Here is an 18,836-nt window from a genome sequence, read left to right as displayed (position 1 = left end):
GGTTGTGTGTGAGTGATTATGAAGTGTTTATGACAGCTCCTAAGCCCACACTCCTGCTAATGGTGTTCCATGGCCTTGCCCACACCTCTGCTGCTGTGTCCCTGCGAGCTGAGAGTGCTTTCACGTTAACATCTCCTCCGAGGAAGATCTTTGGAGTACAAAAGTGTGATTTGCAGAATGGGAGATACCATTAGGGCGGCTTCAAAGGGCTCGGGGTGGTGTTTGGGGGAGCCTGGCTTTGGAAGTGCAGCGCAAGGTGTCCATGCAAAGGGCTTGGCTTTGATCTCTGCTCTCACATGGGGGTGGGAAGGTTAAAAGTGGGCTTAAAATACTCCTGCCTAAGTGGGGAGGAATCTGGGAATACACTAGGAGTTCCTGTTTGATAATGGTGCAGTGGAGTTCTGTGTTTTGTTTGCAATTTGTTTTTTGCCTTGCTCCCAGTTTCATGTTTCAGAGACAACTGGAGCTGGTTTCTGCCTGCTGTGGTTTCCAAGGCTCTGTTCTAGATGTTCCTGTTCAGGGAATGCACGTTGGCTGCTTTTTTTTTTTTTTTTTCTTCTTTCTCATTGTGGGCTGTGAGTTTCAGAAGTAGAAAAATCATCTTAATGTATTGGCTCTTGTGACAATTAAAAAAGAAACTTGTCACATCCCAAGCTGCAATGCTTCCTCTGTCCAGACCTCTTTCTAGAGGGAGCCACTTGCATGTAGCACTCAGAAAAATGGAGTAATGACCTGACCTAGTGACCCTGAAAAATGTCTGAGGACTTTGCAGAACATCTATGCAAATAATTTGCTGAGGCTTTGGGTTTTTTACTCTGAAGAGGCACCCATGTGCAAGAAATGTGGTTTTATAAAACTTCTAATTCCATTAGCACTGCCGTAATTTTGAGTACTAGGTGCAACTTCATCCTCAGTCCAGCCACCAGAGTAACATTCCTTGGGCATCTAAACTCTTACAATCTCTAGATGATTACAGAGATCTGGTTTGAATGGAAAAGCTGAGTGAATTTCTAAACTAAAGTGATAAAATTTGTTCATTTTCTTCCAGTCCTTCCTTTCTCAGCAGCAGCATGGCTGGAAGTTGCCTTTAACCCATATGCAGCAATTGGTGGTGATATCCATTAATTGCTTATTATTGTATTATAACATCATAGCAGGATACCTTCCTATATAAAACATACATCAGAATATTTAAAAACGACCTCCTGATCATTCCCTTTTCCTGTCATACATTCCCCAGTTTCCATTTCTAGATTTGCACAGTAGTTCAAGCATTGAATTCCAAACTCCATTTCGTTTCACTTTGGTGTATGTTTGCCTTTTTTTTTTTTTGTTTAAAATTTTTTTTCCCCCATGTGAAAACCATTTTCTCTGGTTGGAAACTATGACTTGTCCTCGGTGTGAACAAAACTTCCTTTTTTCAGCTTTTTTTTTATGGGTGCAAACTGGTGTGCTCCAAACAATGCAGCTGTGCCATCAAAAATTACCCAGTGCTGCAGATCCCTGGGCTGCCATGTTTTAAGCAGTAGCTCAAGATCTCTTAAGTGGAGGAGAAGATTCTTCTTCCTCCTTTAATGAAGACTTTTTTTGGGGGGTTTGAATCCTTTGCTTCCAGCCTTCCCTGTAGGTCTGGGGGTTGTGGTTGATCCCAGGTTTTTGGAAAGCTGAGATATTCTACCAGAGCAGCTTGGAGCCGTCATTTTGGATTCCCTCTTCCCTGCAACGAGTACCTGAAGCTGCTTTTACAGCTTAATATCCAATTCTTGAAACCTGTTTGGAAATATTCTTGGCTTTTGGAATGGGAAAGAAAAACTTTTAAGAGCTCTGAGAGCTGCCACGGGGACTTGCTACTTAGCTGGATCCAATCCAAAATGGCAGCCACAGCCTCGTTTCTCACAGGTGCTTTTTGAAGAATTTAGAGCTCTGTTTTCAATTCATGAGCTCTATTTATATTTTGTCTGTGCATGTGAGACTCTGGAGCTCCAGGGACTGGTAATGGGATGTGGAGCCTTTGGCTGGGGGTTGCCAGCTCCCAGCTGACCCTCTGTCCCCTCCTGGTCCCACTGGGTGTCCCATTCACAGGGATAAGGGCTGGAGTGGCAGAAGATCAGGCCACACAATCTCTGTCCCTCCAAGGAGGTGCTTGCAGGCAGATTGGATCTGTGTGACCTCAGCAATAAAAGTTTTATCCATAGATAAATGAAGGGCATTAGCATTAACCACTCTTAATTCAGGGTTTTATAAGAACTGCAAACAGCAGAAGCTTCTGGTGGTGCTGGTGTTTGAAAGAAGTTAATTGGAATTCAAAGAAAATCTTGAACTCGAAGCCCTAATGCATTTTTCAGTGCCAAGCAAACCAAGGAACAACCAAGCTCTTACTAATTCATGGCAGACACAAGATGCAATGCCTTCCATGAGTCCCTGTCTCAGCAGAACAGTTAAGGACACCCAACTTAAATCCCCTGAAAAAGCTGATACTTCATGAAACTATGCTAGATTAAATATTAGTGATTTTATGTGATCAGTGTTGTAGTGTCACATCCAGATTTTTTGGAAACTTTATTTTGTGCCTGTTAGAGAATTTGAATTTTCTTTACACGTGGGATGCTGGTGGTTGGGTGGCATCTTGTATTTTCATTACAAAGCCTCCAGTGGGGTTGTATCTTAAAATTTGGTCCTTTTTGGCTCCCAGGAGTCAGCAAGTGCTCAGCACTTGAGCTGTAGAGGCTGAACCCAAACCATTCCATGATTTAGAATGCTACAGGGACTGAGCAAAGGACTGTTAACCTACAGTGGTCTCAAAACAGGGGCTAAATACCTGTAATCTCATCTTATCACTGTTGGATCCTGTGCCTTTTGCTACTCCATTTAACCTTTCTGTAATTCCCCCCCAGTATGAAACAATAAATTATCTTTAAATAATGAACATTAATTATTCAAAAGTTACTGCATTATATGCATGAGAAGAGCTGGGCTGGGATTTCCATGTTAAATGCCTCAGTACAAATAAACTTCGTTTGTATTTGCACATTTCTAAGCTTTGCTTTGCTAGTCTCAAGTTTAAGCTCTACCAGGTCTTGGCACCCCAGGCTGGATAAACATTTCTGCTGGAGTTTAGGATATTTAAGAGCAGAACCTGAGTTAAGAAGGTTTGGCCCTCTCAGTGTGTCTTCCTTTGGGGACTGGAACTTTGTTTGAAGTAGGCTGGAGCTGGGGCTGATGTGCTGGCAGGGTTAAAAAGGAGAAGGAGGTGTCTGAGCTGGTTGGGATATTTTATGGGAATCACTCCTTCCGTACCTTTGTTGTGCTGGTTCCTTTCCCTCTTGTTTTCATTCCTAGCCAGAGATGTGCATACACGTGTGAAACAGCATTTTCATGGTTTGGGGGAAAAATCTTTAATTGCCAATAATAATAGTTCCCAAACCTTCTATTTTTCTTCTTTTCCATTTCCTCCTTTCCCTTTTCATAGAGCTGCTGTGTTCCAGTGGACAGAAAACGTGCTGCTGTCTTAATTTTTTAAATCTCTTTATTACTCTGTCCCTCTTTAATTTTCCTCATTTTCTGCTTAGCTGTGCTCTACATTTTCCTGAGCTGTTTTTTCTGGATACAGATGTTTTCATCCAGAGGCTTTTTTTTTTTTTTTTTTTTTCCCAACACTGCACTCCAAGCTCATGATCAGTTAAAAGCCATCAGCTTTTAACTCACAGTTAGTGAGTTGGTGTCATTAACAGTGATTTTAATTGATAAACTGCTGGGCTAAAATGGGTTAAAATGTTATTTCCCCACATTTGTGTAGCTTTTGTGTAATTCCAGGCTTAACGGGGAGAAGCAGCAGTTCTCTGTATTGTGTGCAGAATGGTGGGTGAGCTCTGTAGTAAAAGGTATTTTCAAAGTAATTTTATTTATAATTGTGCTCCATGGGGTGGGTTTCATTCTCCCCCATGACCTAGAGCAGTGATAATAAATAACCAGGCAAGAGTGGATGTAAGCTGAGAGCCTGGAGCACTGTACTTGGGATTTGCTGGTCAAACAGTAGGAGTATTTTAACTTTTTGGACGTGTGAGCTGAAGTGCAGAAAGAAATGGAAACAACCATAAAATGACATTTCCAAAAGTTCACTTGAATTTATGGTTTATTGATTCCTAAGAACCTTATTCCAAATCATGTTCTCTTCTGATATTGTAAGCTGCTTGTTTGGCAAAACTTTATGCCAGCCTTGGCTGTGTTCTGAGGCTCATTACATCTGTTTTAAGTTGTTGGTTAGTTGGAAATGAGCTTCATAATGTTTGCCATTTTCCTGGAGTTTGACGTTCCATATCGGATCCATTTCCAGGCAGTTATGAAAATACATTGAGTGACCATTGCAGGAAGTCTGGAAATTCATCTTAACTGCTTCTGGTTTAATCTTTTCAGCATTGCCATCAGTGACAGGCTTAAGTAGCTTGACCACCAATTTTTAAACACGGTTTTCACACCTGGTGAGTTTGAAATGAACCATTATATGAAATTCCTCCATCTTTTTTCCACCCATGTTTGCCACTCTTGATTGATTTCTGGTGAGCTGTCATTTTCCTGTAGAACCATGTGAAACGTGGGATAAATTTTTGTGAATTTTAGTCACCTTCAAGTCTTGCTTCTTCCAAAACCTGTGTGGTCGTGAACAGTTAATTCAAGACTTCTGGTACATATTTTCAATTAGACAAAATGGCAGTGGTTGCTTAGGCAGAGTCTTACCAATGCACTTCCCTTTCTACCTTCTTGGCTGTTGAACAGACGTATTTTTGCAAGTGTAAATTGATTTTTGCATTGATCTGCAGATCAGTGGGGAGGCTCAGGAGCTGTTCTCGGTGCGCCACGGGCCGGTTCGAGCCGCTCGGATCCTGCCAGCTCCTCAGATCAGTGAGTACACCCCAAACACATCAGCACCCACCTGAGCTCTGTAAAAAGGCTGCCCTTCCACTCCACTTCGACCAACCAGACAACAGGATTTGGTTTTTGGGGTGGCACTGGCTTCTGATTTGTTCAATTTCTCCTTATTTGACATTAACTTTACTCCCTTTGACCCTTTCAGTGGTTTAAATTTTATCATCCCTCGAGTGCAGCTCCTCTCTGCCACTGCTTGAATACTATTTTATCAAATTCTAAACCAAGCTGCTTAATTTAACAGGATTCTTCCAGAAGTTGAGTTAACCTTGGGAAGAACTTGCTGCAAAATCTGAGCAACTGTGCATAAACAAAATTGCCCTCTAAAAAAATTACCCTGTTCCATCCAAACCCAATCTAATTGTTGACTTCTGGAAGAATTGTTTGGGTTTAAATTAAATTGGTTGTTTTACTTTCTGGATGAAAAGAATTTGACCAAGGTGTTTGGGGATTATGCTGGTTTAGAATTTCTAGTAATATTCTATGAATTAATTAATGAACTCAAAAAATACAACCTAAAATCTTTAAATTATTCACAGTAAATTGTACTGATTTTGTGTGTTTCAAAGAAAGTAAACAAAGAATGTTTAATGGACATATTATATATTTTTTTGGTGATTGCCTGAGCAGAGGAATATGCAAAGTATATGTGGCTGTGTAACTATTACAGGTTAAACTAACTTAGAGTGAAATCCTTCCCAAGCCTGTTGTTCCTTTATTCCATTTACTGGAATTCCCAACGAGCTGCTCTCTTGCTATTATGTGTGTCACTGAGTAAGGGATGTCTGTGCCTCTTCCTCTCCAGAAGGAAAAAAAAAAGGAGAAAGAGAAGTGGAGATGGAAATGAAAATGAAATAAATTAATTGAAGAACCTGGGAGTTCTGTTTTTTTCTGGTATTAAAACAGGTTTTTGATTTTTCAATCAAGTAAATCACACTCATGAACTCCTTCAAGCAGTTATTGTCTTTCTGCCCCTAAATTCCATATATTTAGCATCTGACAATGATAGTTGTTACATTAGAAAACTATTCAAATTAGCTCATATTAAATTAAACCAAACCTTTTAAAAACATGTTTTGGTCTCTTTTTACATGGCTTGGTTTAAATAAATCTTTGATTAAAAGTACATGAATGTATCATTGACCAGTATCTGGAATCAGATAAAAGTAAAGCTGTAATAAGAGGCCTTAGATAACTAACTCATGAGCTTTAATGATTCTGAGCGAAATAAAAGGAATTTGTAAAGGAGAAGCTGATTACCATCAGCAGGCTCAAACACTGTTTTACTGTAAAGCTGTAAAAAGGGAATTATTGAAAATAGGAGTCTCTTGGTGGATGGATTTGGCACGTTGCTAGAAACAGATCTGAGCTGGTGATAAGCAGCTCATTCCCAGGTGTGAAAGGAAAGCTCATGGCTTTGACTTGGTGACTTTACAGCAGCAGAACTTAATAGTTTGTCAACTATTTCGTTAAAAAACAGCAGCCCTTTGATGTTAGATCCTCTGCCTCGTGGTGTGTCTCGTGGCATAATGAAGCCTTGTTTCAGAGAGATTATTTCATGCAGGGGATCTCCTCCAGCAGGTCCTGGGTGCTGCTGGCAGCAGGAGCCTGGGCAGGTTTGTTAGCTCAGGGGCTGGGCCAGGCCCTGGAACTGCTGGGACTGGCACCTGTGCTCTGCTCTGGGCCACCAGCCCGGGCTGGGCCAGCTCTGCTTTGTGCCACCAGCCTGGGCTGGGCCAGCTCTGCTCTGCTCTGGGCCACCAGCCTGGGCTGGGCCAGCTCTGCTCTGTGCCACCAGCCCGGGCTGGGCCAGCTCTGCTCTGCTCTGCTCTGGGCCACCAGCCTGGGCTGGGCCAGCTCTGCTCTGGGCCACCAGCCTGGGCTGGGCCAGCTCTGCTTTGAGCCACCAGCCTGGGCTGGGCCAGCTCTGCTCTGAGCCACCAGCCTGGGCTGGGCCAGCTCTGCTCTGCTCAGAGCCACCAGCCTGGGCTGGGCCAGCTCTGCTCTGCTCAGAGCCACCAACCTGGGCTGGGCCAGCTCTGCTCTGTGCCACCAGCCCGGGCTGGGCCAGCTCTGCTCTGCTCAGAGCCACCAACCTGGGCTGGGCCAGCTCTGCTCTGTGCCACCAGCCCGGGCTGGGCCAGCTCTGCTCTGCTCTGCTCTGGGCCACCAGCCTGGGCTGGGCCAGCTCTGCTCTCTGCCACCAGCCTGGGCTGGGCCAGCTCTGCTCTGCTCTGCTCTGGGCCACCAGCCTGGGCTGGGCCAGCTCTGCTCTGCTCTGGGCCACCAGCCTGGGCTGGGCCAGCTCTGCTTTGAGCCACCAACCTGGGCTGGGCCAGCTCTGCTTTGAGCCACCAGCCTGGGCTGGGCCAGCTCTGCTTTGAGCCACCAGCCTGGGCTGGGCCAGCTCTGCTCTGGGCCACCAGCCTGGGCTGGGCCAGCTCTGCTCTGCTTTGTGCCACCAGCCCGGGCTGGGCCAGCTCTGCTCTGCTTTGTGCCACCAGCCTGGGCTGGGCCAGCTCTGCAGCATCACTTTGATGTCCTGCTCTGCAGCCTGGGGGAGATGGCCATGAGAAATGGAGGGATTTCTGTAAATAATGCCAAACCCTCCAGATATCAACTCTTCTCCGTGGTCAGGTCATACCTACCAGGGCCTTCATTAGGCAGGGCTTTAATTGCTCTGTGCAGCTTAGAATGTACAGGGCCTTTTTGGTGACTGGGGGTTTGCACTGTGACCAAATTTTGGGCTTGCAGAGCTCGTATTTAGACTATGAGAACACCTCAGTCTGCACTCTGGCAGCCTTAGGGACAGGAATGCTGAGCTGTAATACCTCTGAGCCATCCTTGGCTCTTCTCCACTTCCAGATCTGGGTGCTGGGCTGGGGTTAGGGTTCTTTCCATGTGTCCAGGTCTGGATTTTCTGTCAGTGCTGGGGCAGTGATACATTTATTTCAGTTACCTTTGTTGTTCTTTCACCTACAAAATCAGAATATTGATGCTTTCTGAAGGAAGTCAGTGCTACAATCTCCCATTTTTTATTACTTATCCCAGGTCATTTTACAGGCCCCTGGCCAAATACCTGCTTTGCCTTGTGCTGTCCCATTTGTCAAGGTAGAGCTGCATAGTTTAAAAATCAGTCAGGAAACTGAGAAAGCCAGAGGAGCAGCTCTGTGTGTGGCAATTCCTGCTCAAAGAGGTGACAGGCTGGTGTGGTGAAGTTTAGATCAGTGGTTGTCTGTAAAACCTATTTCCATGTTTCAGCATGATGAAAATAAATTCCTCCAGCGAGCTGAATTAATTTATTGCCATTTTCTAGATTATGCTGCTTGCAGAAAGATGATATAATAGCCCTACATCTCTCAGTGAATTTGACTGTTCACTCAAATTGACTTATAAGGGGGGGAAAAAAGCAAACAAAAAAAGGAAATAACCCATTGAGAGTTCAAATATTGCAGCAGATTTATCCCTGTTCTCCACTGCTGCCATCTTTGATGTTGGTAAAATTAAGATTTGAACCTCAAAAGCTGACTCAGGTTGATGTGCAGGTACACTTAAAGAGCTCTAATATTTAGGTTGCTTTCTGAAGGCAGGCAGATGTGAGGTTTGTGTATGTTCAGCCACTTGGGTGGCTCAGTGGTTTGAAATGCCCAAGGGCCAAAATAATCCCAGGTTCTGTGTGGTGGAGGGGCTGGCCCTGCCCAATGGACAAGCAAGGTTTGGGGTGGTTGTGCAGGTGTGTGTCTGAGTTTTGCTGTTCTCCCACTGTTCCATGGGGCTTTTGGGATAATGAATGGGAATGTCTGTGGATTAGAGAAATTACAGACTGGAATTCTCCAAGTAAGGCTCTTTTAGAGAGATTACAGGGAAGAATTTTGGGGTGCAACATTGTAAAATCCCAATTTCTTCGAAGCTTTGGCCTGACCTGTGTTTCCTCATCACATCATAAATGAAATAAAATTATTATTTCATTGTTTTCTGGTGCTCTAGGCCAGTGCACCTGAAACTTTCTCCCAGCTGGGCTGAGAGGGAATTCCAGCCTGGAGCATTCCCAGGTACTGCTGGGCTGCTGCAGGACCACAAGATTTCCAAGGAAAAGATGGAAATGAGAGGGGTTTAGTGGAGCAGGAGCAGCACTCATTATTAAATGGGACTGATCAGTGGAATTAAACACCAGGAAAATCCACTCCATGGTGCCTCTGAGCACTGCTAAATAGGTCAGAGTGTGAAATTCATCCAGCACGTTTCCTCCTGATGGGAAACCAGGGGCATTTCCAGACTTCTGAGCAGCCTTTGAGTTCCTGTGGCATCCACTGGCTTTCGTTTTTATTCTGCACCAAGATGTGCTGCTTTTGGTGGTGTGGTCACTCTTTTTATTGGCATTATTGAGAGGCCTTAGCAGGCCCTGAGGTCTCTATTCACAGTTTCATCAGCAGGACAGGGTCTAAGCTGCTTTGAGCTTAGTGTGGGTAACCTTTTGACTTCATAAACTTCTAAATGTTGATTTGTATGAAATTTCATTTAGCCACAGAGAGAGATTTTTTCCCCCCTCTTTTTTTTTTTTTCCTCAATTTTAAGCACACTGACTGAAGTTAGGTTTTTAAAAAACCAAACCTATCATTTAGCTAAATGGAGCTGTAGATAAGGTGGTGCCTTGTTGGCAGGAAGGGCAGTTTTCATTACTTTAATTGTGTGATTTGTCAGGATTTCCAGCATTTTATAAATGCTGTAGTGTTATATGACAGAGTTAAAAGGATTTAGAATAAAAGGAGTTTAAGAAAAAGACTTTGCAACAGGATTTCAATACTTTTTGTATTTGGGGGGATTTAGAGAGCTGTTTTTCATTTCAATTTTGTTAAACACTGTGTGTGCAGCAGGTGTGTGCAACGTCAGCGCCTCGCACATGCAAATAAACACAATTTTACAAATGAAAATTAATCCAGCAGAACTTGGGAGATTAAATGCCACCCCAGACCTGGGAGAGGCTCCTGCCTCCATTAGAGCCCAACACATGTCACTCTGTGCAATCTCGTGGATGGGACAGCTATTAACCTGATTTAATGCCCTCAGAGGCCTCCCAGTAATGATCCTTTCCTGCACTATTAATATTTACATTCTGAAAGTATTGAAGTAGCAAATGGATTTTTTAAAATTGAGGGACTCGAGTCATTATGGACAGAAATCAGAAGTTTAAGCACCTGTCACAGAAATCTTGCAAATCTGTGCCGTGGGTATTAAATCTGGCATTGCTTTTGATTTTGGGGCGCTTGATTCCCTGGACTCCCCCCCACGTTTTTCCTCCTTCTTTTTCCTTCCTGGTCATTAAACTAAACCACAAAGAAACATCTGAATTCGTGTCTCTAATATATTCTAGTGAGAAAAGAAGGGAAAAATTCGAGTTAAATACTTCAGGTAAAATCCTGGCAGCGCTTAGATCGGTGTCAGAAGTGCTGGTAGTCAGCATTTCACCTCAGAGCTGGGAACAGAACAAATGGAATTCATCTGGTACCTGCACTGAAGGAAACAAATGGGTTGCCAGCCTCTTAAGAAGACTTTTATGTTTCATTTATCAATTTACAGGTCAGTACATACAGTACAGGTTTGACTCACCAAAGAGCTTGAAATAATAGGAATAAAAGGAAAATACATCTGGCTGGTTTAGGTGATTTGTAAAGCTATTGTTGATGGTGGAGTTATTGATGTGACCCATTTGACTTTTTAAATACCCAAAGGTGTAGGAGGGAAGATTTTTCCTTGTACAGATGAGAGGACTCAGCAAGTGTTTGTTACAAATTAAATGCATGTACCTGAGTCATTAATAATGAACAGTCTGCTGTGTCAAAATGTATATTGTTAATTGTTGTGCCTTTCTGAATAAATGATTTCGTTTTGTACAGCAGTATTCAAGATTTAAATTCTGAGCAGACTGTATCACTAATATTCTTTAGAGATCAAAGGGTTTGGTGTATAATGGAGAAAAAAAATTTCCATTATTCACTACACATGTGCAGACCTATAGATAGGTAATTAAAAAGGCAAAGGTTGAAAGAAAATGAAGGAAAGTTAGTAGTGGTGGTACTGGTTGTTACTTTGTTATTTAAGTTGGGTAGAAACATACCCTGGAATTCAGTTAAACATTGTTCACAAGCAGGAGTGAGATTTTTTTTTCTTTTTTTTAAATATTTAAAAACTCAATTTTAATTTTATTTCTGTTTACTCAGCAATAAAGCAAAGTTTCTCCAAACTCTTAAAACCCCATTTTAAGGAGTGTGACGTCTTTAACAGTCTGCCTTGTGCTGGGGTGGAGGTGTGAGTGAGCCTGGGGGCACAGCAGGGCTGGCTCCCAGTGCCAGGGCTGGCTCCCAGTGCCAGGGCTGCTGGGGGACAGGATCCCAGGGCAGGGACAGCTGGCCCAGCATGGCACAAAGCAGCTCTGCTGGGCTGTGCTGCTCTCAGCACCCCGAAAAGGGGATGGGATGAGCTGCAGGACTTGTGTTTCCACTTGGAGGATGTCTTTTTGAAGGTTTAGATCTCCTGGTGGCGGATCAGATCAATGTGGTTTGATTTTCATCTCCTGTTTTCCTTGGGCAGTTTGCTCTGAGGTTGGCACTCCTGCCTGCCATTTCTACAAACCAAGGTGTGAGCCCAGGCAGAGCTGCAGAGAACTTGATAAAAACAATGAAAAGTGAGCAAGAACACTTGGTACAGACACAGAATCCCAGCCCCAAGTGGGATGAACAGAAAATCACTCCCAAAGCCTGGCCACGTTTTGCTGCTTGTGTTGTTTCTCATTTTCATCTCTGTCACAGCTCTGCCTGTAATTTGAATTTCTGTCCCTTATCTTGCACAAGCTGGGAGTTTTGTGTTATATTCAATAGATTGGGCCCCAACCTGAACCTGGGAACTGAACAAACAGCACGTGGTGATTTGCTTTTTCTTTCCTTTTGTTTTCCCTCTTGCCAGGTGCTCAGAAATGTGATAATTTTGCTGAGAAGAGGCCTCTGCTTGGTGTGTGCAAAAGCATTGGGTCTTCTGGGTAAGAATGTTTTTTGTGGATAAAAGGAATATATAAATTGTATTGCCATCTGAAAAGCCCAGCAGATGACATCTTTAAAGCTTTGTTCCTTTTTTCTTCATGGGATAACACTGGGATGTGGCTTGAAATTATTTTTTTGGTGTGTCAACATATATTTTCCTGTGACTTTAGCACAGCTTTTGGAAAGCTTTTGGAAAGCAATAAAAAGAGACTCTTGATATAAAATAAATAAAGAGGTATTTTAAGTTTATTTTATTCTCAGTGGAATCACAACTTTATGATTAACCTTTTCTGATATTAACCCGGGTCAGAATTATTATTGTGAAGTGTTTCAAGCAATCTCTGTGTCTTAAAAAGTAATTTTTCAAGCAGCAGATGAATTAAAAATACCAAGCATTTCATTGTTGCAGCCACACACTGTTTATTAGCAAAATACATGTTAAACCTCCTTCCTCATGTTACAAAAATCAGTTTACAGTCTTGTTTTGTGCTCTCTCCAGAATTGTGGTATCACTGCTCTTATAAAAGAGGCCCTTGAGATATTTTGTGTTTGATTCAGACAATGCACAGGATTTATATCTCTACCTACAGGAAAATATTTGCTTTTCAGGAGTAATCCTCTACACAGCCATTTAATGACTGAGCAGTTGAAGTAAATCTTCTTACAGTTGTAAGACTAATTCTGTGCCACACCTTTTTCAATTAAGAATTTAATCACTGTGTGTGTGAAGGAAGAACTGTCAAATCTTTACCTTTCTCTGTTATTACTGTGTTAAATTGCAATATTAATGTTACCTGCCTTAAATGTTTGAATTAGAATTCACATAAGGCAGAGAAGTGAATTTTTTTTTCTTTATGTATTTACAACTTGCAAAAAACAGTTTATGGTGATTTTTCTCCTTTTCTTCCCTGCCCTGTAAATTTAACTGTTTATAAATTAGAGGTGCAAATACTGCTCTGTCTTTATCCAAATAGTGTATTTATATATGTAAAGGATGTGTTGGTTTAGTAAAAATCTTCTTTTACAGTCTTATTTTAGAAGCTGAGATACCTGAGAAATGACCAAACCCTGAAGATAATTATTTTCATGATGCTAATGTATTCCTCAGTTAATGGAAAATAATTCAAAGATTCTGGGCAGTTTCTGCTTTCCTCAAAAAAAAAAAAAAAAAAAAAGCCCCTCATGTGTTTTCAACACCATAATATTGCCATTTCCAAATAATTTTTTGTTGTTACAATTATTAATTAATTCCCAGGTGAATTTCCTGATAATAGATTTTGTTTTCTGTTCTTGTATGTGATCATTTCATACTCATCAACAAGATGAAACTTTTGCCTCGTATCTGATTTTCTGGTACACACATTTTTCTATTTTAAAAGTCCCATTTTTCCAGCTAGTAAAAAGACTGAAATGTTTCACAGGGGGGTTGGCCTGGATGATCTTTAAGGGTCCCCTTCCAACCCAAACCAGCCAATGATTCACTGTACAATCTTTTGAAAACAATTGTTTTCACAGCCCCCTGAAAGATGCAGTCCTGACACAGAAATGGGAAACAGATTGTGGTTTTTGGCTGGTATTGCTCTGCTGGTTTAGAGGTTGGTTCAGGCAGCTTCAGTCTTAGATTACAAGATTTGCAAATTAAAAGGAAAACCAAAAAAAGAAAGAATATCTGACTAAATTTTGGGGTTGTGGAGGGTTGTAAAGACATGCCTGCTTGTTCCTGGTGATAAGACAAACAAATCTTTATACACACACAAAATTAATTGCTGGGTTTGGTGCATATTAATGCATTTCCTAGGTGGTGAAACATTAAGATATCCCTATTTTCCCCACATGGGTTATTGAAGCCATAGTTTGGAACAGACTGGATCTGTAAAAACACTTTCAAATACACCAGAGAGGTCCAAAATACATTATTTCATTCTGTTCAAATGTAAATGTTAAATAAATACTTCAGTTTAACTAATGGAGAAGTTTAAAGGGAGACCAACCAGGATAATTCTGTTTTAATTCAGATTATTAAAAAAAACAGTTGAGAATAAATGGAGAGATTACAAATTTGCCCTTCAGTAGATAATATAGCTAACAAGAAAGCTGAAAATAATCAAAATGGTCATTCCAGGAGGGAAATAAAAGCACGTGAAGGAGCAGGGACAGGGAGAAAGGGGCAGGGAAGCCAGAGCCCTTGTCCTGTCACTACATGCTCTTCTAAAGCCTTCCTCCAGGTACTGGATCTCTAAGCCATCCTTACAAAAAACATTTGATATTCTGGTTCCCTTGTCCTGTGTCCAAATAGCCAAATCACTTTGCTAAAAGGTTAGCAGTAAACAATCAGTAATAGAAGATTAAAAAGTAAGAGTTTGAGGCCTTTAGGGAGAGTGCAGGAGCTCAGGCAGTGGCTCCTACAGCAGCCTCTAGCCTGTGCTGGTTTTCCAGCTTGTATTTTTAGAAAGGTGAATTAATTTGATGCTATCAAGTGGTGGAAAGTTTTGGATGACTTGAAGAATTGGATGGAGGTCATTCAAGGGCATGAGAAGCAAGAGGTAATCTTTATTAATCATGGAGGAGAGAGGAAATTAGGGTAAATTAAAAAAGGAGGAGTAGTTGGAGCAAACAAAATGTGTAACTTTGGCTAGCCAGCATTTTTTTTTCCCCTGCTGATCTGTTTACAAGGCAAATCAATTGACAGCAGATTTTCAGGAAGCGTGTGCTTTATTCTCATGGCTACTGTAGATTAAATTAATTAAATTAAATCCTGCTAACCTTAACCCAACTTCAGCTCTGGAATGTGTTTATGGGAGTGCTCAGGTTTAGGAAGCAGCTTCACATGAGTAACAGCACAATTAAAATGTTAATATTTTCTCAATTAATAGATTTCAGAGTCATGTGAGCCTGGTCTGGGTCTGGCAAATCACGGGGCAGTGCTAAAATCCAGTGTCCACTCCAAGTGTCTGAAGCTTTTAATGCTTCAGATGAGCTGGCTGGGAAATGATTTGTCAGACACAAAACAGCAAAGCTCCTGCAAGGATCACCCAAGAGGAGGAAATGAGCTCTGGTGAATGAAGTTTTTGTTCCCAGACAATGCTCAGGGGAGCTCTTCTGGGATGCCCTGAAATTTCAGAAATTTCCTCTGTTTTTTCCTAGTGGTGATGGTGAGGACTCACCTGGCTCAGCCCTGCCATGGGCTGTGCAAAGGGTGTGGTCACTGCAGGTAGAAAATGCAGTTTGTTTTCTGAAATCACACAGAAAAATGGTCTGGGCCAGATGGTTGTGATTTTCATTGTGTTGGGTGCTATGTAATGGATTTTCATGAAGTTTGAGAAGTATTTGGGCTTTTATTGAAGACTGTGCAAAACTCAGATTTTCTGAAGACTCTCAAGCATAGAAAGAAAATTTTTTTTAATTATTATGTTCTAAAAAGTACAGTAGGACCTCTAAAGTTGGCCAAAACACTCTCATTTCTGTTACCTTTGGGGATTTGAGTCCCAGAGGTTCTTGTGCTGCTGCATAACTGCAGAGCCCCGTTAACTGCAGAGCTGTGTGGTGTCAGCTGCCTTGCAAAGACTTCCTTCCCTTCCAGCAGATGAAAAACATTTTCCTCTCTGATTTCTTTTAGGAAAATTCAGTTTAGCCTTAGCAGGTTGTGTGGTAGCTTTTAAGATCCTGAGAGAGGCAGGAATAAAGTAGTTTAAATTCCTTTTAGTGATGCTGGATGGGGTTGTTACATGCTCGAGACAGAATCTGCATCTTACAAAGAGCTCTTCAGATCCCAGCATTTTTTCTTGCACGTTGATTCTGTGATTATAAAAATGTACTTTTTTTGTAATGTTGAAGTAATGTTTGCTGGTAATTCTGTGAATTTTCTCACAGATTCCAATGCCAGGAGATGGAGCTTTAATGGAATAAGGTGGTGTTTCCATGTGTAAATACCAAGGGCAGGAAAGCTCTGGAGTTCCTCTGATACTCCAAATGTTTGTCTCAGTGAACCTAGAGCAAGAAATAACCTTTGAACTATAATAAACTGTTAATCTTGGATCAAAACTGGGAGAAAATGAGTATTTAGGGTCAAACCTTGACCAGCTGGTGAGAACCATGGGTAGTTTTGACCTTCTAAAGCTTTGATTTATGAAGCTGTGAAAAGATAAACCTTTTCCAAGGCATCCTTGGGATGCAGTGGAGGTTTGGGACAGCAGATTTCCGAGCTGAGGCACAGTTTTGTTTTACTGCTGTTCCGACCCCTTTGTGTGTAGTGATGAAGGGATGGGAAGGATGGAGGGAAGGAAGTCCAGATAAAACCAGCTGGAGCACAAAGCTGCCCCCAGTAACTTGTCAAAAGAAGCACCACAGGGAAAAGATAATGCACAGCACCATTACAGGCAGGGCTGCCACTTCCAGGGCCACTTTAAATTCCACTTTAAATTATTAAATACTGTAAACGCTATAAAGTTAATTAGAAGAGGAACAAACTCTACAAAGATAAATGTGTTTTCAATATGTTTCTCAGGGAGGGTACAGTAGAAACCAGTGAATGAGAGGAAATTTATTTCTGGCAGCACTCTAGACATGGAACTGTGGTTGAACTTTTTACCCTAATTACGTCCCCACTAATGCCTGCAGCGGTCTGGAATCAAAGTGGCCCTTCAGGCCCTGGAAAGTCTCTGATGTGGCGAGCGTTTGTTGTGTGCTGAGGGTTACTTCAGAAAAAATGGAATATTGTGACAGGATTTTTCAAAATTTCTCAGTTACCACCCACCTCACTTGTTGCCTACAAAAATAGAGTAATTGTTTGCATCTGTGTGTTTTTGTCTGTCTTAGAAATAACTGTTATAAATCAACGTGACAGACCCGGAGAGCAGTTGAGGATTATATTTTCTTTTCTTATATGTTTTAGGGTTATTCCCGTGTTCTGTAGTGTAGGAAGGATTTAAAGGACATAGGAAAGCAGAGATTTCGGGATGATTGAAGCTGTTCTCTTTTCCTGAGGACACTTAAAGCCATCAGATCCCAGTGGGTTCACAGAGGATGCTCTTTAATCTGTTTTTTCCCAAACAAGTGCAGTCACTTCTTGCTCGTAGTTGGAGCAGCTGATTGCAAACTGCTTCAACTTCCAGCCCTTGTTTCTGTGTTGTGACACAACTGCTGCCACTCGAGTAATTCCCTACAAATTGACAATATTTGAACTTTGCATCTGTTACTAATGCCATTTTTTCCCTTACCATGGGCTCTCTCAAGTCCTTCCTGTGCTTTTCCTTTCCTTTCTTCAAAAATGTTTAATATACAGACAAAATGTCATGGGGGTTGCCTGAGCTCAACCATTCATGTATGGATGAGCTCCTTTTAAATCTCCACAGTAGAGGAAAAAACAATTAAAATATAATTAAAAATCTAATATCATTATTATTTTTCTTTAGTTCTGTTTTTTTGACAGAATGAATGGTCTTAGTAGCTTTAAATTTGAATGTATAACTCAGTAAATATTTCTTCAGTAATTCAAAATACAGATTTAGAAGGCTCCTGCTTTGTGAAAAAGCTGTAAGGCACGTGCTTAAAAAAAGATCTTCCTTAATACCGTCTTTCTTTTAATTCTGACTAGGTAATGTATTAGAATATCACCTGAGGAGACCCCTCACACATTTTTGGATGATTGCTCACAGACTTATTTTTAAAATTAACGGTGATTCAAATTATTAACAGAACATTTTAATGATAATATTTTACAGTGAGGCAATAATAAAATAGCACAACATTTTAATCAATTTTGCCTGCATAGTTTGAGAAGTTCATCTGCTATTTCAGCATCAGCTGTGTTCGGTGACTCTCTGGGGGGAATGCTGTGTTCCTGTGTGCCTTTCCTTAGCAATTCCAATTTCTCCTGGGAATATCAACCACCTTAAACTAGGAAATCCCTCCAAATTGAATGAAGAGTGCTCCAGTAGAGGAGGTGGCTGCATCGTTACCTTCATTGAGAGAAAGGATATAAAATCAATTTATAAAATAAACTGAAGTTTATTTTTGATGTTAAGCAATTCATGGAGGATTTCAACTTTAAGACCAATGTAAGGAAAAGCAGAATATTCCTTTTACTGCTAGTGGGGCTCCACAAGTAATTATTTTCAGGTATTATTTCATCATTTCAACCCAGCTTTTGGTGAGTTCAACTACGGTGAGAACTCTGCACATCTGTAAAACTTGGTCTGTGATTCAAGTCATAAAACAGAGTAAGAAATACCTAAGAACATATAATTAATGGGCACTTGGGAGAATTCTGGCCTACCTGATGTGACCAGAACCTCAGAGCAGCTTTGCTGTTCAGAGCACTTTTCAAGTGCTTTAACCAGAAGATCTGAGCTCATTCCTGCTCAGCTTCAGTCATACGCGCTCTAAAACCCTCTAATTATTTCTTGGAAACGGGATTGTTTTCAAGCTCCTCAAAAATTGTCATTTGAGCCATAAACTGGCATATAAACAATTAAGGTTTAGCAGAGTCCTGTGCAGCTGACAGACATCTTCTAATGATCTCCGTCACGCAACTGCAGGCAGGGGCTGCTTAATGCCGAGGTGATGAAGTGTTGCACAACCCCACGGGTTTCTTACGCCGTTAATGACACCGAGGGCAAAAGAATTTTAGTCTGGACAGGTCGGGGCAAGGTTTTGTGCTTAGTGGTGAAGCCCCAAAGTGGTTCTGAGGGCGCTGGGACGGCGGCGCGGGCGGGCCTGGAGCCGCCGGCTTAACGCGGCCTTTGTTGGTGCTGAGGGGAGAGGGTGCCCAGGGGCCTGTGAGGCTCGTGAATCATGAGGGGAGAGCACAGGAAGGGGCAAAAAAAAAAAAAAAAAAAACGAGCCTGAAATCGAAAGAAATGGGTTAACAAGAACCAACAG

General features: G+C 41.7%; 1 protein-coding gene across 12 annotated transcripts in view; it reads left to right on the top strand.

The window, feature by feature from the left end:
• BCAS3 (BCAS3 microtubule associated cell migration factor) overlaps window positions 1-18,836 on the top strand; it is a 299,398-nt gene that overhangs the window by 9,008 nt on the left and 271,554 nt on the right. For all 12 annotated transcript variants that reach the window (XR_008434298.1, XM_053960985.1, XM_053960983.1 and 9 more), the window contains 2 exons: window positions 4,818-4,899; window positions 11,884-11,956. Coding sequence is in view for 11 of the 12 variants with exons in the window: in XM_053960985.1 (XP_053816960.1) it covers window positions 4,818-4,899; window positions 11,884-11,956 (155 nt within the window). In the remaining variant the exon portion in view is untranslated. The remainder of the gene's footprint in view (window positions 1-4,817; window positions 4,900-11,883; window positions 11,957-18,836) is intronic.

This window comes from Vidua chalybeata, chromosome 20 (genome assembly GCF_026979565.1).
Source record: "Vidua chalybeata isolate OUT-0048 chromosome 20, bVidCha1 merged haplotype, whole genome shotgun sequence".
NCBI classification, from domain to species: domain Eukaryota; kingdom Metazoa; phylum Chordata; class Aves; order Passeriformes; family Viduidae; genus Vidua; species Vidua chalybeata.
The sequence above is the reverse complement of the archived record's forward strand: the minus strand, read 5'-3'. Positions and strand labels throughout refer to the sequence as shown.